Below are 19,977 nucleotides of genomic sequence, written 5' to 3' on the forward strand. Positions count from 1 at the left end.
TAGTGTAATTGAAGTTGTTTGGGGTTGGAAGAAGGTCTACAAAATATTTATTTGCCTTGGTTTTTAGGATAATCAAAGTATGGGATTTACGTAAGAATTATACTGCTTATCGACAAGAACCTATAGCATCCAAGTCTTTCCTGTACCCAGGTAGCAGCACTCGAAAACTTGGTAAGCCTTTGTATAGGTCTTTTGGGGGAGATATGAGTTTTTGTTAAAAACAAACAAACATTAGGCTAGTTTCCAGTAACATTGATATGAAAAATTCTAATATGTGAAGTTCAAAAGATAAAAACTCAGAAGAATGTTTTTGGTTTGTGTATATTTTGGGGACAAAGAATTCTGATGATTCTTCTTAAGGAACGATCTATTTTTGTCTGTACGTTTTGTCTCTACCTCACATCTACTCACCATCATCAGGACATGCTAACTTAAGTTTACTTTTTCCAGGATATTCAAGTCTGATTTTGGATTCCACTGGCTCTACTTTATTTGCTAATTGCACAGACGATAACATCTACATGTTCAATATGACTGGGTTGAAGACTTCTCCAGGTAAGACATTAGTCATTCAAATTCTCTTACCAGGAAACCATTATGGGCTTTTTTTTGGTAATGATAATTCAATGGGTTTTCTTCTAAACTGAACTTGTTAAGCCATATGAGGACTTTGACATCTTTGATTACATCCGGTGATAATTTCATAAGTGTACATTCCTTGTGATTTCATAAGTAAGCGGAATTGTGCTTTACATGGTGACTTAATTTTATTTTAATAGAAAATATCTCCTGAAATTATACCGTTTGGCCTATATTTAGAATTCTCTCAATTTTTGATTTAATAAGCTGTGGAGTAGACAAAGCGCTTCTGCTCAGCTTTTGTCCTCTTTAGGGGCTGCTGGTTAAAATTAGGGGACTGAATTTCTCAGACCCCCAAAATAGTTTTAGCCTATCTCAGCCTTCTCCTTAATGTTAAAGAGAGGCCCTTTTATTTCTAGATGTTTTCCCCAGCCTCGCCTTTTTTTTTCCCTCAAAACTATAAAAATAGAATCTGATACTTACAACTAATAAATGATAGTTTTAAAAAGAAAACCCAAGTTTCTCAAGCATGCTTTCCTCTTTTTTTAATCTTCTCCCCTCCCTCTTCCAAATCACCAGCCTCAGGCATGCTTTAAGAGAGTTATTTGGGTTACGTTATTTTTAAGAACATCAATTTCTTAAGCTACATCTTAGTAGCCTGGTTATTCCTCATCTATAGATCTTTCAGAAACACTTTGAATTCCATAACCAATCCTCAGAGTTACCCAGCTTCCACTAAAGTGAAATGGTTTGATAAACAAGAAACCTCAAGTACAGAACTTGTCATTTTATTTACTTTTTTTTAATCTTTTATTTTTTATTTTTTTGAGATGGAGTTTTGCTCTCTGTTGCCCTGGCTGGAGTGCAGTGGTTCGATCTCAGCTCACTGCAACCTCTGCCTCCTAGGTTCAAGCAATTCTCCTGCCTCAGCCTCCCAAGTAACTGGGATTACAGGTGCCCGCCACCACGCCTGGCTAATTTTTGTATTTCTAGTAAAGGCGGAGTTTCACCTTGTTGGTCAGGCGGGTCTCGAACTCCTGACTTCGTGATCCGCCCACCTCAGCCTCCCAAAGTGCTGAGATTACAGGTGTGAGCCACCGTGCCGGTCCAGAACTTGTCATTTTAGCTGAGATCTTAAAGAAGTTTCCAAAGGTCACTCCAAGCAATCTTATTAGGACTTTAGTATTGGTGGCAGTATCATAGTCGGCATTTCTGATGCTTTGCACTGGGTCTGATTTTCTCTAAGCAAGAGCAATAATGTTTAGAAAAGGGAAGAGGTGTTTCTTTTGCTGCTTTCCTTAATGGAATCTGAGCTTGGAGAACTGCTAATTTAGTTAATCAAAAATCTTTCCTTGAAAGATAAAACCTAATCCTGATTATATTATCAGATGTACAAGAGCTCTTTCTATATAATTTTTGCTGCAGTGTGGCACTGAAAAGGGCCTTGAGTTTAGTGTCCTGCCGTCAAACACTTCGCTAATGATTTAGTAAACCTTTTGTGTGCTTCTATTTAATTTCATTTGCTCAGATGGATAGATAGGTAAATAGATTAATAGATCAATTTGTTCCTTAAAAATTGAATGACAGCTGGCCATGGTGGCTCATACCTATAAACCCAAGCTGAGGCTGGCGGATCGCTTGACCCCAGGAGTTCAAGACCAGCCTGGGCAATATGGCAATATGGCAAAACCCCATCTTGACAAAGATGCAAAAAATTAGCTGAATGTGGTGGCATGTACCTATAGTCCTGCTACTCGGAAGGCTGAGGTAGGAGGAGGTTTGATCCTGGGAGGTTTGAGTCTTCAGTGAGCCATGATCTTGCCACTGCACTCCAGCCTGGGTGACAGAGTAAGACCCTGTCTTAAAAAAAAAAAAAAAAAATTGAATGACAACTCTGTGTGTGTGTGTGTGTATAACATCTTGTAATTACTTGTCCTTTTCAAAACTTCTGAAAGGATCTTGGATTTGATACTTGATCTACCATGCTTTGTATTTATGGTGTTATATTAAGTGATGTTCATGAGGATGACTTTGCAAGATTAAATTGAGCTCATTAAAGCCAATATGCATTTTAGGAGGATTTTTAGCAAGGTTTAAACATTTACAGTGCATATCATACCAGCCTTTCTTAGACCAGCAGAGGGCAATAAATCCTTACAGGTATAGTGGGAAATTCAGGCTAGAGTTTTCCATTCATAGTTCAGAGTTGAGGAAGATTAAAAATTACAGTTTTAAAACAATGTTCAGAATAAAGGAGCTTGTTTATTTTGCAGTGATAATAGGTGTATACAAATTGATTCATATCCTGCCTCACTTTCACAGTAAAAATATCTGATGTGAGGAGTATTTGCTATGCCTGCATAGCTTTTTCCTTAAAAGCTATAAATACAAAGTTCTTTTCCAGCTTTATTCTAGAAAATGGAAGAGATTCCTGTAAGCACTTATGGAAAGCTGTTAAGTCCCCTACTAATACTTTTCTCTCTGGAGTGTGATTGTTTTTTCCTGCCTAAAGGTATCCTTAAATTCTCCAAACATTGAGATTTTTCTCTTGTATTTCCTAGTAGTGTTCTAATGTCAGAGGCCTCAGGTTTTGACCTTCTTAGGATAGAAGAACCTATCAAGAACGTATGCTAGATTGGGTTACCTGCCCTTTTGCCACTGATAGTGAGAAGGCTAAACCTAATCTAGTGCCTTGCATATGAACATAGTTTACCCCACTAGCTACTTCCACCATTCAGCCTACTTAAAATGCTGGATTAAAATGATTCTCACATCCCAGATAAGCTAGTAGTAAGTTTTAACCAGAACTCAAATGATACTTTTCACTGTTTTGTTTGTTTGTTTGTTTGTTTCCTATTCATGGAACAAATGTTTGAGGATCTACTCTGTTCAAAGCACTATAAAATCTAGTGAAGAAAAAGTAAGACATAAAATTTATCCTCAAGAGTCTTGAAGTATAAGGGGAAATTAGATGAATATATTATGCAATGGAAGAAATCCTACCCTGGGCTGGAGAGAGAGGGTCTTATAAAGGTGTTTTACTGTCAGTTGCACATTGGCTGCATTCTTTTTTTAAGAAATGTTTTCATCAAATTTTTTTCTCTTGATATCGCCATTTTCATACCAAGTATTCAGACTGAGTTCATGAGATTGGATCTAATCTAAAGCCTCTTTCTAGGGTTTTGTTTTTCTGCCAGTGTCCAGTTCCCTTGTATTTCATGGATATAGCTAGACCATCTGCTTCAATAGGCAATACAGTGATAAAACTTGCTAGAATATATATATGCTGTCTATATCCATTTGACCACTAGAAATAACAAGAGCCAAGTAATTTGTTTTTTTTCCTCTGGCAGTGGCTATTTTCAATGGACACCAGAACTCTACCTTTTATGTAAAATCCAGCCTTAGTCCAGATGACCAGTTTTTAGTCAGTGGCTCAAGTGATGAAGCTGCCTACATATGGAAGGTAAGCTGCTAAACTTCACCCACAAATGTTAGACTGAAGTATTCTTGCAAATATTTGTTCTGTCCAATATGAGGTAAGTTTAATGTAACCACATACTCTACTATTCCTACGTCAGATATTTAGTAAAGGTTGCTCTTGGCTCTTAATATAGCTGAAACCTTACTCTGCTACAGAATGTATGACACTTTCAGGGCCATAGCTTGTCAGAAATTGACAATTTGTATCCTCTGTTTCACAAATGATTAGGAATTGAGAATTCAGAGGGTAGTAAGAACCTTAACTACTTTGTTCCTGCATCCTGGAAAATATGCTGTACTGACTTTCTGCCCTGTGTTTTCAAACTCTCGTTCAGAATACAGTATTTTGATCCTTAGGATCCTGTGTTTGAATCACCCATGGAGCCTTGCACAAAACAGAAACTCAAAACTATTTGTGTGATTAATTTAATCTTTATTCTCTTGTTACAAGTAGCTGATCTTCAGGCTACAAGTAGATATGGCTGCTTTCTCAGATTTTTATATATTTAATAGCATTATTTAATAATCTTTTTTTTTTTTTTTGGGGGGGGATGGAGTCTCGCTCTGTCACCCAGACAGGAGTGCAGTGGCATGATCTCGGCTCACTGCAAGCTCCGCCTCCCAGGTTCATGCCATTCTCCTACCTCAGCCTCCCAAGTAGCTGGGACTACAGGCGCCTGCCACCATGCCCGGCTAATTTTTTCTGTAGTTTTAGTAGAGATGGGGTTTCAACATGTTAGCCAGGATGGTCTCAATCTCCTGACCTCATGATCTGCCCAAGTCGGCCTCCCAAAGTGCTGGGATTTCAGGGTGAGCCACCACGCCTGACCAATAATCTTTCAATTAACTTTTTTTAATAACAGTAATTCTAAAGTGTCTACTGTAAGCTAAGAAATTTAAAGCTGTCCATTTGAAGCCCAGTGGAGAAAATAAAAATATTACACAACAGGTAGCACTTATTACTGAAAACTGTCTCTTGAAGGAATAATTAATTATGGAAATGTTCTGGGAATTCAGAGAACAATCATTAACGCATTGTTTACCCATGACTAAGAATTAGTTATCTTCTAGATCTCCCTGTAACTTCATTAATGTCTTTGACATTGGTGAATTGAATGATTAGAGTTCACATATTTTGGGTTTTAAAGTCATAACGTCTAAAATTTCATAGATCCCATAGTTTTGATAGTATCAAACCCTTCTCAAGAGAAAGTTGTATCATTCTTTATCCTGCCAAGCTCTAGAAAGTAATATTGCTAATTTTTTTTAGGACGGGGTAAAACCTGTTTAGTATGAAGCATAATTCTTCAGCTTAATTTCTTCCAGTCCTGAGGGAAGTACAAAAAAAAGTGGTTTCTATATAACTAGAGTTGCGAAAATGCAACACTGCTTTATTAAAATTTTAGTGACAACATCCTAAATAGTCACAAGGTGGAGATATTGCTCTATCTAAGATGCTTCTATGCTGGGCCTGCCTTTTTCTACAAGCATATTTCTTTCGTTATATTTTTAAATGAAAATTTGCCTATAAAATATATACTTGAGACTCCATCACAAGATGGAGTTTCCTTTTTAGAGTATTCTTCTTACTTGAGATTTTAACTTTAACAATGTTATGTCACTGGCACTAATGCTCTTATATTTTAAATTTTCAGTTTCAAATTTGGTCTTAATGCTTATTTTGCTACCTTTTTCCTTTCTTCTTTGCTCACTGTCTTACCTGTGTTTCCTTCTCTACTTTGGCTCCCAACTTAACTAGAGGATTTTATTCCTACCACAGGTCTGTATCTTTTAAAGTTTGTTTCTTCTTAAAAAAAAAAAAAATTGTTTTCCAAACATAACAAAAAGCATGTAAAGAATAATTCAAAAAATACGCATTGATCATTCTTTTTAAATTATTCTTAATAAGTTTTAATTATATGTACATAATTATGTATACAATTACGTGTGTGTTGTATAGTTTTCTTGATACAGTTTTAAAATTCTTAATAAATTTTTAAATTATATATATACATAATTATGTGTACAATTATATATTATGTGTATGTGTGTAAAGTTTTCTTGACAATTCTTAAAGTTCCTTCCTCTTCTCTAGCGCAAAGGCCTTTTTAAAATTTTGTTTCAGGGAATGAAGGTTGAGGGAATACTTCCTGCCTTTAAAGATATACACTAAATATAGTTGGCCGTTGTTTCTAAGCCATTTTCAGACAACCAATCAGTGGCTACCACATACATGGGTCACCCTTTTTTAATTCCTAGGCTGGATCACATGTCAGTGTTGAATGACGTGGTTCAGATGTGATGTTCTTCTGCCTGTCCACACATAACTCGGTGTACAGGCTCTGATATTTGAGATCCTGGCAAGCTTGCACCTCCTAAAATTGAATTTGCCTAGTGAGGTGGCTCAGTTTCTCTTTTCCATGATTAAAAAAAGGAGGAGTAGTATTTTAAGAGCAATTCCATTCAAGCTGAATATCCAGGCTGTTAGATTGCTCTTCTACGTGTTAAAAAGTCAGAATTATCTTAAGTATTGGAATTTGTTCTATGCTAAAAAGCCAAAAGCCCATGGGCACAAGAAAACAAAATAGAAGGGAGTTTTGTATCTTAAGACAGAAAAGAATGGCTTTTTAATCCTCACTACTGCCCAGCAAAGGGGAAATATAATATATTCAGACTGATATTGAGGTCTAAGACTTAAAAAGATTTAATATTATACCTTTTCTTTTTTATTTCCTAACTATTGTCCCACCCTCACCCCATCCTCTTTTCTCTGGTTTGTTTCTGATATAGCCACTGAATAGCATCGAAGTGGTTATAAATAAACTGATTTGGCATAGTCATTCTACCACTGACTGGTGAAACGTTGAGCCTGACACTTTAGGAAGTGTAAATGATCTCATGGCAGAAATAAAGATTAGACTTGGTTTCCAACTGGGCAGAGAAGAGATTTTGTGAGAAAAAGTGCTGATCTTCTTTGTATGTTTCAGTACACAGAATAACTTTATGAGATCTGTAGGTTAGAGCCATTTACTTCTAGAGGTACCTTCATAGTTCTAGGAGATTTAACTTTGGGATTCCTTGTGCCTTGAATTGAAGTCTTTATTTTACAAAAGGTAGAATATGTAAGAGAGGACAGTCTTCTGTGTCTGAGTATCTCCAAAATGCATGGATATAAATGTCTCTTAGATTTAATAGTCTTCTTCCTACTTAAAAGGGAAAGGAAGCTTTAAAAAATGAAGTTATATAATTATGATAATGTTCTTATAATAATGTAGGGACATAAATAAAAACTTATTTGAATAAAAATGAAGGATTTAAAAGTCACCTGAATCTCATTAGAAGAAATGAATCTTTCTTGAAGTAGTCATACTATACCCTAGGATAGTCTTAAACTATCAAAGCATAAAAGTTCATAAAAACTTGTTAGACATTCGTTTCTCATTTTAACCCATAACATGCCCTTCCCTCAACTTTTCTTTATTGAGACAGAATTCATATAACATAAAATTCACCATTTTAGTCATTTTAAAGTTTACAATGGAGTACTTACTATTGTAATCACAGTGTTGTACCAACATCACCACTGTTTGATACCCAAACATCATCACACCAGAAAAAAAACTGTGTCCTTTAACAGTTAAGTCACTCTCTAATCCCCTCTTCCTCCCCAACACCTGCTAAACCTCATTCTGTCTCTATGGATTTGCTATTCCAGACATTTCGTATAAGTGGAATCATACAAAATCAGCATTTTGTGTCTGACGTCTTTTACTTAATATCATCAAGGTTCATCCATGTTATATAAGTAATATGCATTGTGCGGATAGACCACATTTTGTTTATTCATTCATCAGTTGATGGATATTTGAGTTGTTTCCATTTTTTGACATGAATAAAGCTGCTATGAACACTTGTGTATAAGTTCTTGTTTAACATAGGTTTTTAATTCTCCTGGGAGTATAGGAACAGAATTCTATTCCTAAGAATAGAATTGCTGGGTCATATAATTGTTTAACTTTTTGAGGAACCTTCCCCCCACTTTTAATGCTATGTAAAGTGCCTGGATTAGACTTTTACTGTTGTCATTGATACCTTGTTATCATATTCCAAAATGTTTTTCTTATGGGTCTGTTTCTTTTTTCTCTGAAACCCTATAGATAAATGCAAAAATGTGCATACATTCTATTGGTGGGTATTTCGGGGGTTTTTTGAAAACTTATTTTAATCCTTGGTGTACACATTTAGGTTCTTCTAGGTATTATAATACAGAAACTGAGGAAGGACCAATATCATGAAATTAAAAGCTAGAGGCAATAAGCAGGGTGAACCAATGGAAGAGAATAATGTGTTTCTACCAGGGATGCTCAGTAGGACTTGAGGATTTCCTCTCCTTTTTAATTTGCTGCTACCAGACCTGTTTGGACCTTGGGTGAAGAGAAACTTAATAGACTGGGGCCTTCCCAAATGGAAGAGGAAAGGAAAATTTCTGTGACTGCTGGGATAGTTAGAGACGATCTTTAAAGTCTTTTCTAAAATATTTTACCTTGTGAGAACGAATTATCTCTGTGCCATTGTAGGAGGAGGCAGTAAGTGAGGTTCCTGTGGATGTGGAAAAAGCCTCCTTTTTGTTAAATTTTAATTTACTCAGCAAGACAGGTTAGACTCTGCTCGTTGTATTCTTTTGCTTTTTGAATTATTGCATATGTACCATTTAAACCATTTAATGATTGAGTTGAATAACCTTATCAATCAGTGTGTCAGATCTCTTAACTATAATATGGGGAATCTATTAAGTTTACTTAGTCATTCCCACAAATAATCATTCCAGAGTCACCTCCACTTTCTTCATACAAATGAGCCATGATTCAGAGCCTCAGGAAAATGGAAAGAGAATAACTTCTCTCAGCCCCAACCTCCTTGCTCTTTTGAAACACACATGCTAATAATAGTTATGTGAGTTTGTACTCCTTATTGTGCTGATTAATTCCCATGGCCTATGAAAGAGATTGACATCTCTTGAATGAGTCAGCTGTATGATGCTGTCAAATGCACATAACTGGTGGCACCTGATGATGGAAAAATACGATTCTTAGTCACGTGTACAGGACAGTACAATGTGACCCTTCTTTCTACATTAAAATTTATTAAAATGTGAGTGACACTTACTTGAAAATTCAAAACTTCTCTCAGAAAATTAACTGAAATAAAGTTTTAGAGGAAAAAAAATGTTTTTCCAGAAAGGATACCAAAGTGCCATGTAAAATATAGTTTATATCCCTTCAGAATGAAGATTATCCAACTCAAAATGAAGGAGTATAACTTTGGGTTTTGGTAAAAGTTACTGACCAGCTCTGTTGGGACAAGAGAACGGTCTTGTTTTGGAAGGAAGACCGTCGTTTTGTCCCAAGAGAGCTGGTAGCATGTTTCGGAAATCTGCAAGTTTCACAGTTAATTTAGTGTTCCTAGAAGTAGCTGACTAGAGATCTGACAATGTCTGTGCTGTGTAAAAACAGAACTGAGTTGTCAAGTTGACTACTTAAGGATGGATAACATCTTTGAAGAAAGTTTACCACCTAAGGAATGAGGGACAATGCCAGTCTTGAATTTTAGTCAAAATATATATGGCTAGGTTGTCCTGATATGAAATAAGAACTATCCTTGTGTGTAAGCTCATATTATTTACTTATTTTGGCTGTTTTCATTGTGTTTTCCCAGATCAGTAACAGAAATATTTCATTGCCCATTGGAAATCTTTTTTTTTTTCCCCCAAACTATATCTAGGCAGGTCTAGTGGCCTTTGGTAACAATCCTAAAACTCTCTAAGACACACTTCTGAATTCAAAGGCCTCTATCTGGGAAATCTAACATTGCTTTGCTGACTTGTTTCTTTTTGATTGGACTAGGTCTCCACACCCTGGCAACCTCCTACTGTGCTCCTGGGTCATTCTCAAGAGGTCACGTCTGTGTGCTGGTGTCCGTCTGACTTCACAAAGGTTTGTAAATGAATCTCTATAGTTGGTTTAAAATGTAGATCACAGGTTTATAGGTTTTTCTAAGGTTTGTTTTGAGAATTATATAAATTTTTATGTTTGAGATTTTAAAGATCTAGGTGCCATCCAGGATCTATATTCACATTACTCAAGCATATTCTGCTTTTCTCTACCCATACCATAATGGTATTATGCCCTGTGAAATAAGGATAGATTTCTGGTTCCATAGAGTTATTTCTTTCCTAAATGTAGAATTAAGTTGTTAACTTAATTAAAGTTTCTATTAAAATCTAAGATAAAAATACAATCTAAGGTGAGAACTAGTCTTTTTTACTTTTTAGATACTATCAATGTAGTATATTAAAGGTAACATCTTGACAGCCTCATTTGGGTTTTCACATATGACTAACAAAATGGTTACTGTGAAGTCTTAACATGTTAGGTTATCTGTTGCTAAACTATGTAAGTAGGTCTGAAATGTTTTAGATACTCCAGAAAGAAGACAATATGCCCACCTTTTAATTTTTTTATAGCGACACTTTAAGAAACAAAAAAACCCCTAAAATGTAGAAAGGCCAGAAACATTAAAACCTATGTATATATTGGAATTTCATGTAATAGTAGCTCAAGTTCCGGTCATTCTCCCAACCCCCATTGCCTCTGGTCTTTGAGTTATTCTGGGTTTTACAGGACATCTTATTTCTGTGGAGGTCTCCCCTTTCACGTATGACATTTTGAGGTTTTGTTGCCTATTGTTCCCATCTGTTTTTTATCTTCCAGAAACTTCTCATGGTCTGGTCTATTTGTGGCATCCCTGCTAGCTTCCAGTATTGCTGTGGATTTCTCCTTATTCTTGTTACCATTTCTGTGCTCAACTTCATGGCAGACCTTTTCTTTTTTTTCAGTCATTACTTTAATCACCCTAAATTACATGTTGATGATGTTTTTTTCTCTGAGATTCCATGTAATTTCTAGTGAAATGTCTACTTTTAACATGGAGTGTTGCATCTTCATGGACTTACTAAGTTGAATGATTTTCGAATTATTCAGTTAATTATGTTATCTTTTTTCAATCGTCATATATTATCCTTACCCCTATGCATCTCAGACATCATATATTAATTATCCTTATTTCCTGTGCTCAAAGGAAATACCAGGGCTGTTTATCTATACTAAGGTATTGGCTACTTTTTTAAGTCTTTTAAAAATAATTTCATCCCAAGCCTAGAATTAGGAAAGTAGGATATGGTTTGTGTTGTTTTTGTGTTTTTAATGTCTGACATTTAGAATAAGAGAAAGCTTGGTTTAAATTCTAGCTCCTCCATTTGATTGTGGTCACTTTGGGCAAATAACTTTATTCCCATTTTGCATATGAGATTATTTGAGTACAAAGCTTTTAGAGTGTGAGAATTAAATAAGATAAAGAATGTAAACTACCAGACACACAGTAGATGCTCTGTAAATAACTATTGTTAATAAACTATAGAGGAACTGTGAGATTCCAAACATTTCATATTGAACAGTTAAATATGTGTATCTTCTTTTGGCCTCCCAGTAAGGAAAGGAAAAAGCTGCCAGTCTCTTGGGGGCCAAGACTTAAGAGAACGTGTATTCTTTTTTTCTTTCTCTTTAGTGACTGAAATAGAGAAATTATATAAACAAATGCTGAGGAACAGCTCTGGTACCAGTGGCCATTTGCCACAAGCTCTTCAAGCTGGACTTTCTCTGCCATAAAAGGCTTGGGACCAAGATCGAGAATAGTCAGATATTTTTAAAGGGGCAAAGGTTATTTTTTAACTTCTTTCAGCCTAGTGAACTTGTTCTTTTCCCAGATTGCTCCTTTACCTATCTGAAAAAGAATTTCAAAAGGAATGGTTTCCTTCTACTTGTCACAGCCTACTAGAGACATGGGCCAAGTCTGATCTTGCAAATGGTGCCATTACTTTAGCAATGTGGCACAAAATGCAGAATTCAGAAGAAAATTGTAGAAATTGAATGTTGGTAACATATACTGATTGATTATTTAACAGAAGCGTAAAAAGGGTGTCTTAATTACATATTTTGTATTTATACAGAAGATAATAAAGAGCCAGGTTTTATAGCAGAACTTTAGATTAGATAAGAAATGACCATTAACAAAAGACATACTAGTAGAATGTATATGAAGAAGAAACTAAAGAGTCAGCTTTGTTGGAAATCTGGAATGACTCCTGAAAGCAAGAAATGGATGTACATGATCTTTCAGATATTATTTTCTATATCCTGTTTATTAGACAAAATAATTCTCCAGTCACAAGTCCTTAAGACACACCTGTTTTTTTAATGTATTGTGAATCTTTGATTAAAATTTCTTAATTCCCTTCTTGGTGCTTCCTCTTAGATTGCTACCTGTTCTGATGACAATACACTAAAAATCTGGCGCTTGAATAGAGGCTTAGAGGAGAAACCAGGAAGTGATAAATTTTCCATGGTGGGTTGGGCCTCTCAGAAGAAAAAAGAGTCAAGACCTGGCCTAGGTAAGGATATCATGTACTTTCCAAGTTTTTTATGGTTTGACTAGTTTAATCCTATAGTACAGAGTAATAAGCTAGATTTGATCTTGCTTTGGTATGTTTGGTATCTTCTTGCCATTCATTCTTTTTGATAAGTACTTCCCAAGCGCTACCATGTTTATCATTTATACAAGGTACTACAGTGGTGGATTTATTCAACAAGTATTTCTTAAACACCCAGTATGTGCTGGGCCCTGTTCTTAGTTGCTAGGGATTCAGCAATGAATAAAATAATTTTTAAAATCCTGAAGATGTAAATAGAGCTAACATATTAGTGTGAGAGGCAATAAACAAGATAAAAAAGTAAAATATATACTGTGTCAAATAACAATAAGGGCTTAGGAATAAAGGAAATAGGAAAGGGAGAAGGGCAAGGGTAAAGTATGCTATCAAAATTTTATATTAGGTGACCAGGGAGGCCTCAATTAAAAGGTGGCATTTGAGTAAAGAAAGTGAAATAGTAAGCCATGTAGATATTTTAAAGAAGAGTATTCAAGGCAGATAAAAGTACACAGGCCCTAAAGCAGGAGCATGCTTGGCATATTTTCTCTTCCTCAGAGAGGCTAGCTTGGCTGGCCCCTAGGGCTGGAGCAGGCAAAGGAAAGGGAGGGAATAGTAGTAGAAAATTAAATTCTTGTGAGATTTTGGCTTTTATGTTGATAGACAGAAGTCCACCAGAGGGTTTGGAGCAGAAGAGTGTCATAATTTGACTTTTAACTTGATCATTCTTACTCCTGTGTTGAGAATAAATAGTAAGGTAGTCAGGATAAAAGCAAAAAGCTACTTTTAAAAAGCCATTGAGATAATCCAGGAAGTGATGATGGTGACTTAGACCAGAGTAGTAGCAGAAGCTATGATGAGAAGTCATTCAATTTTGGATATATTTATAAGACAGAGCCAACAGAATATGTTGAGGGATCAGATGTGGGGCTGTATGGGAGAGTTATCAAGCATGACTTCAGAGGTTTTGTTTAAGAAGCTAAAAGGATGGAGTTTCATTAACCTAGATAAATATCCCTGCAGGAAGAGCAAGTTTGGGAGGTAACAGCTGGAGTTCCATTTGGACATGTTGTTCGATATGATTATTAAACACCCAAGTGTACATGTCAGGGAGACATTTAGATGTTCAATTCTGCAGTTCAGGATTGAGACTGTAGATGTGAGGTTCATTATCACACAGGGTGAAGATAAGTATAGATAGAAAAAATTAGGCCTGGTGTCTTGGGGTACCCCGGTGTGTAGAGGTTGAGGAGGTGACAAATACCATTAAAGCCTACTGAGCAGCCACAACCAGAGAAGTAAGAGAAAAACTAGGAGAGTGTTGTACCCTGGAAGCCAAGTAAATAAGAGGAGAGAGGAATGAATTTGATCTGATGTTTCTGGCATACCAAATAAGATGAGGCCTAAAAACTGACCATTGGATTAGGCAGTTGTAGGGGTTATTTGGTGACCTTAATGAGTGTCATTTTGGTCATTTTGGTGGTATGGTGGCCTGATTGGTATCATTCATGTGTATGACTTGGGGACTACAAGTATAGACAGTTCTTTCAAGGAGTTTTGTTATAAAGGAAAGAAGAGAAGTGAAGTGGTAGCTGGAGAAAGAAGCAGGGTTGAAGTTTGCTGGGTTTTTTTAAAATAGGAATATAGCCGGGCGCGGTGGCTCAAGCCTGTAATCCCAGCACTTTGGGAGGCCGAGACAGGTGGATCACGAGGTCAGGAGATCGAGACCATCCTGGCTAACACGGTGAAACCCCGTCTCTACTAAAAAATACAAAAAACTAGCCGGGCGAGGTGGCGGGTGCCTGTAGTCCCAGCTACTCGGGAGGCTGAGCCAGGAGAATGGCGTGAACCCGGGGGTGGAGCTTGCAGTGAGCTGAGATCTGGCCACTGCACTCCAGCCTGGGCAACAGAGCGAGACTCCGTCTCAAAAAATAAATAAATAAATAAATAAAATAAATAGGAATATTTCGCAGTGATTGGCAGGATCGTATAGAGAGGGGGAAATTGATGCAGGGGAATTTGCTAGAGCAATGTTAAGCATGAGGGGATACTATCTGATACGCAGTAGGAGGGTAGGCCTTTGCCAGGAACGTGGATAGTTGATCCATAGTAATTGGAGAAAAGGTGGAATATATAGGCATGGTGCAGGTAGGCTACTGAGAGATGGTGGGGAGAGAGGTGGAGAGATGAGATGGCCATAACTTAATGGAAGCTTCCTTCTGTTCTGATGTTAAAACGTGAATCAGGGTTATTAACTGTGAATAAGGATAAGGGAGAAAGGGAGTAGAGATTTTAGAAGAGATAAGAAAGTCTGAAATAGTCACTGAGAGAAATAGAGGAATAAATGGACAGGAAAATATGATTGTTGGGCTTCAAGAGTCAACTTGAGGCTAGCAGTAATTAATTGAAAGTGAGCACTCCACATGGTTCTGTGTTTGCTATGCAAGTACAAGTATACTATAGGTAGGGAGCTGGATTTAACCAGGGATGTGGTTTAGCAATGCAAGTGAAGAAGGAAGTTGAGGGTGGATGCAAAGAGGATGATTATGACTATAGGATATAACCTTGGTAAGGAGGCATATTAGTCCATTTTCACACTGCTGATAAAGACATACCCGAGACGGGGCAATATACAAAAGAAAGAGGTTTAATGACTTACAGTTCCACATGACTGGAGAGGCCTCACAATCAAGGCAGAAGGCAAGGAGGAGCAAGTCATATTTTATGTGGGTGGCGGCAGACAAAGAAAGAGATTGGGCAGGGAAACTCCCCCTTATAATACTGTCAGATCTCATGAGACTTATTCGCTCTCATGAGAACAGCATGGGAAAGACCTGCCCCCATTATTCAGTTACCTCCCACCAGGTCCCTCCCACAATACATGAGAATTCAAGATGAGATTCAGGTGGGGAAACAGCAAAACTATGTCAGGAGGGGAAGTGAGGACATAATGGGGCCAAGGGATAGTGTAAATGTGGTACTATCAATGGATTGAGGATAAAAGATTATTGGAATTGAAATACTAAAGGGAGCTGGGAAAATAAGTGGTGGGATGACTGAAATTAAGATAATGGAAGATTTCCAGGTATTAGTAATAATAAGATCAAGAATAAGTGGCTTAGGAAAGTGAAAGGACAAGATTATTATAGAAGAGGGAGGTCAAGAAACTGAGAAACCAAGGTATTGGAAAGATTATGTACATGGATTTTTTAATCACCACAAATTGACAGAGACGATGTTGAAGAGAGTAACAGTGAACCAAGAGCAAAAATCTTCAAGCAATGAGCCAGCCACAGTGGATCCTCAGGGTATCAATTTGTACTTACATGGTAAACACACAACCATGTGGAATGCTCACTTTCAATTAATTACTGCTAGCCTGAAGTTGACTCTTACTGGCCAACAATCATATTTCCCTGTCCATTTACTCTTATATTCTCTCAGTGACTGTTTCAGACTTTGTTATCTTTAAGCTTGAGGTTTAAGCTTAAAGATTCATTTTACTTCAGCCATCAAGGCCTAAGGTTAATGGGGAATTGAAGGTGAGAAAGGGAAAATATACAGGCCCATTTTTCTAATGACTTATTTAGTTGCTTATAAGATGCAGAACTAGACTTCAGAGGAGTCTTTTGCTCTAAGTCTGGTTTCTGTAGTCTTTGATGGTGCTGCCTTATTTGTTTTTGCTCTTTTGCTTTCTTTAATTTTTTTTTTTTTCTTTTTTTGAGACAAAATCTCACTCTGTCTCCCAGCCTGGAGTGCAGTGGCATGATCTCAGCTCACTGCAACCCCTGCCTCTCAGATTCAAGCGATTCTCCTGTCTCACCCTCCCGAGTAGCTGGAATTACAGGCACACACCACCATGCCCAGCTAATTTTTATATTAAGTCAGATAGTTCTACAAGAGTGAATAAGATAAATAGCAGTCCACAGACCCTCTGCCTCATAGTTTCCCTTTCCCAGAGGCAACCTCTTTTAAATCTTTTTGCTGATTCTTTGATATGTATGTCTAGACCTCTAAATAGTTTTGTGCATTTCTATTTATTTTTTGCAATTTTCAGCTTTGTTAACTTCTTTCCTTTGTGGCATGAGGATTTAACTCCCTTTCCTGTGTCCCACCACTATCAAACCTTCATACACCTCATCCTCCTAATACAAAGTCATGATTTTGGTTAAATCAAGATACTGTTCAGTTCCTTTAAGTATGCAGTTGTCCCTCAGGGTCCATGGGGGATTGGACCCAGGAACCCCCAACAGATACCAAAGTCCACAGAGGCTCAGATTGTAGATATATGTTGTAGTATTTGCCTATAACCTATGTACATTTTCCCATGTGCTTTTATCATTTCTAGATTACTTAAAATACCTGGTACAGTATAAATGCTATACTAATAGTTGTTGCACTATATCATTTAGGGAATAATGACAGGAAAGAAAAGTCTGTACATGTTTAGTACAGACACAACCATCTTTTTTCACATTTTTGTTTTAATATTTTCAATTTGTGGTTAACTGAATCCATGGCTGTGGAACCCAGCATACAGAACTCAAGATACAGAGAGTCAACTATATTTAGAGTTATGTAGTCATTAATACAATCTAATTCTAGAATATTTTCAACACCTAAAATGAAGGTTCCAATTTCTCTTGTGTTCTTGTCAACACTTGTTATTGTCTGTCTTTTTCATTGTACCCATCCTAGCAGGTGTGAATTAGTATCCCATTGTGGTTTTGATTTGTATTTTCCTGATGGCCAATGATGTTGAACATCTTTTCATGTGCTTATTGGCCATTTATATATTTTCCTTGGCAAAATGTCTATGCAGATCTTCTGCCCATATTTTAATTGGGTTATTTGTCTTTTTATTGTTGAGTTGTAAGCGTTCTTTATATATTCTGGACCTAAGTCCCTTATCATGTAATGATTTGAAATGATTTATTCTGTGGGTTGTGTTTTTACTTTCTTGATGGTGTCTCTAGACACATATAACTTTATAATTTTGATGAAGTTCAGTTTATCTGTTTTTTCTTTTGTCACTTATGCTTTTGATGTTAAATCAAAGAAACTACTGCCTATTCTGAGGTAACAAGGATTTACTCCAGTGCTTTCTTCTAGTTTTTAAATTTAGGCTTGTGTTTCATTTTGAGTTTATTTTTGTGTTATGGTGAGTTAGGCATTCAAATTAATTTTTTACATATGGATATTTAACTTTCTCACCATCACTTGTTAAAGAGACTATTCTTTAGCCCAATGAATTGTCATGGCACCCTTAGTAAAAATCTGCCAAAAATCAATTGACCATAAATGTGAGGGTTTATTTCTGACTTCTGACCATCACACCTGGATAATTTTTGTATTTTTTGTAGAGGTGGGGTTTCACCATGTTGCCCAGGCTAGGCTCAACTCGTGAGCTCAAGCAGTCCACCCACCTCAGTCTCCCAAAGTGGTGGGATTACAGACATGAGCCACAGCACCCAGCCTTAAGTACTTTCTATGTTATCTTTTTTGCAACACTATTTAAAATACTATACTTGAGTAAATGTTCCATAATTTACCTAGCTATTCTATTGTAGTTAAACATTTGTTTCCAATATTTTAAAAGTTGGAGATTTTTCCTCCCTGAATTTAGGGTCCCCCTTCCCATTAAAATAAGATTCCCAAAGGTGGAATTCTTGTGTTAATGACTATACCATTTTTTAAAATTTGTGATGAAAAGTATCTGGCTTTTAACTATGTACTTTTAGTGTGCCATTAATTATTCTTAGAAGCCAAGTCACCAAAAAGTTACATATTGACCAAATTTGAGTTGTAATAATAACAACGTTTAGCCACTATTGACTCCTAGCATAATTGTTCTAAGGACCTACTTGGATTATCTTATTTAATTATGAAAACAACTGAAATGGAAGGTCAAGGAAGTTAGACTTGCTTAAAATCTCATAGCTATGAAGTTGTAGAACCAGAGTCTATAACTGAACCCTTACAGTCTGACTCTAGAACACATGCTCGGAACCACTCTGCAGCACTGCCTTCTTTAGAACCTAACAAAGCAAGGCAAAAGTTCAGGTTAAGATCGGAGTAAGAGTTATGCATATACTAGATTACCCCATTTATGGGTGATGCTAGGGTTACTCTGAAGAGCACTACAAAGCAACAACCTGACATGGGTGCCAAAGGCTGGCACACTGACCATTCGACTCTGTAAGCCAGCTTCCAGCCACAGATTTACTGCTTCTAATCACATTGCCATCTTGAAAATCATGTTCCCCTGCTTTCCCAAGCTTCTAATTGCCACACCAACCTTTCATTGCTATCCTGGGGTGCATATCTTCACTTCTGGCCCTGGTTTGTAAACCCCCCTGTTAACACATTAACTGGAAGGGTTTAAGTGCCAAGACACAGCCTCTTTTCCCCTGCCCAACTGTTCCCAGCCGGCACCTGCTTTATTGCTTACTGCTCTTTTTCCTGTGTTTTAGCCAGAGATCTCATAGCACTGCTGAAACCAATAGTCCTCAATCTTGGCTATGCATCATAGCTACTTGGGGAGCTTTTCAAGTCCATGTATCCCCAGTGATTGATTCAATAGGACTGGGGTGGAGGCCAAGTACCTGTATTTTTACAAAGCTCCAAGTAGGTCTGTTATGTAGCCAGGATTGAGAACCTCTGGTTTAAGCATTATTGAGTGACAAAGTTGATTATCCTTATCCTAAAGAGAAGGAAACCTTACCTGTTCTGTCTCAATTGCTGCAGTCTCACAAGTCAACAGGATAATTATGGAGTTAATTTTCTGATGCCTAGAACCTCACCTGTATCCTTTTCAGCAGTAATGAAACTTAACAAACATTGTTTAATAATTCCTTGCTAGGCACTATAGGAGCACTGGGCCTAAAGATGAATAAACCATTGTTAGCTGCTCTCTAGGCTCACAGTCTAGTCTAGGAGGCATATTCAAAAACTGTAGCACACAGCCATTAGCTGTATAAACAAGGGACTCTGAGAACCTACTTCCTCTGTGGGAGAAGAGGAAAGAAGTTGTGAATTCTTCACAATGGAGTTAACGTTGTCATCAGAGTCTTGAAACATGAGAAGAATTTCTGCCTGACAAAGGAGGAGCTGACTTGGCAAGAAAACCACATGAACAAAGAAATGTGACAGTACACAGCTTGTTCAGGAAGCAACTAGTAGTGTCCTGTAACATGATCCTAGAATAGCAAAGTTCATGATAAGACTGAAAAGGCAGGCTGAGGCCAGATGGCAAACTCTCATATAGAAAGAAGCTGGCCTAGCACGGTGGCTCACGCCTGTAATCCCAGTACTTTGGGAGGCCGAGGTAGGTGGATCACCTGAGGTCAGGAGTTCGAGACTAGCCTTGCCAA

General features: G+C 37.1%; 1 protein-coding gene across 2 annotated transcripts in view; it reads left to right on the top strand.

Annotated features, from left to right (window-relative positions):
- Positions 1 to 19,977, top strand: part of DTL (denticleless E3 ubiquitin protein ligase homolog) — a 67,343-nt gene that overhangs the window by 31,456 nt on the left and 15,910 nt on the right. The window contains exons 9-13 of one of the 2 annotated variants that reach the window (XM_005540773.5): positions 68 to 171; positions 451 to 555; positions 3,933 to 4,045; positions 9,966 to 10,055; positions 12,433 to 12,568. In XM_005540773.5, the coding sequence (XP_005540830.1) occupies positions 68 to 171; positions 451 to 555; positions 3,933 to 4,045; positions 9,966 to 10,055; positions 12,433 to 12,568 (548 nt within the window). The remainder of the gene's footprint in view (positions 1 to 67; positions 172 to 450; positions 556 to 3,932; positions 4,046 to 9,965; positions 10,056 to 12,432; positions 12,569 to 19,977) is intronic. The other variant, XM_074035948.1, reaches the window with a different exon arrangement.

The sequence above is a fragment of the Macaca fascicularis genome, chromosome 1 (genome assembly GCF_037993035.2).
Source record: "Macaca fascicularis isolate 582-1 chromosome 1, T2T-MFA8v1.1".
NCBI classification, from domain to species: Eukaryota; Metazoa; Chordata; class Mammalia; order Primates; family Cercopithecidae; genus Macaca; species Macaca fascicularis.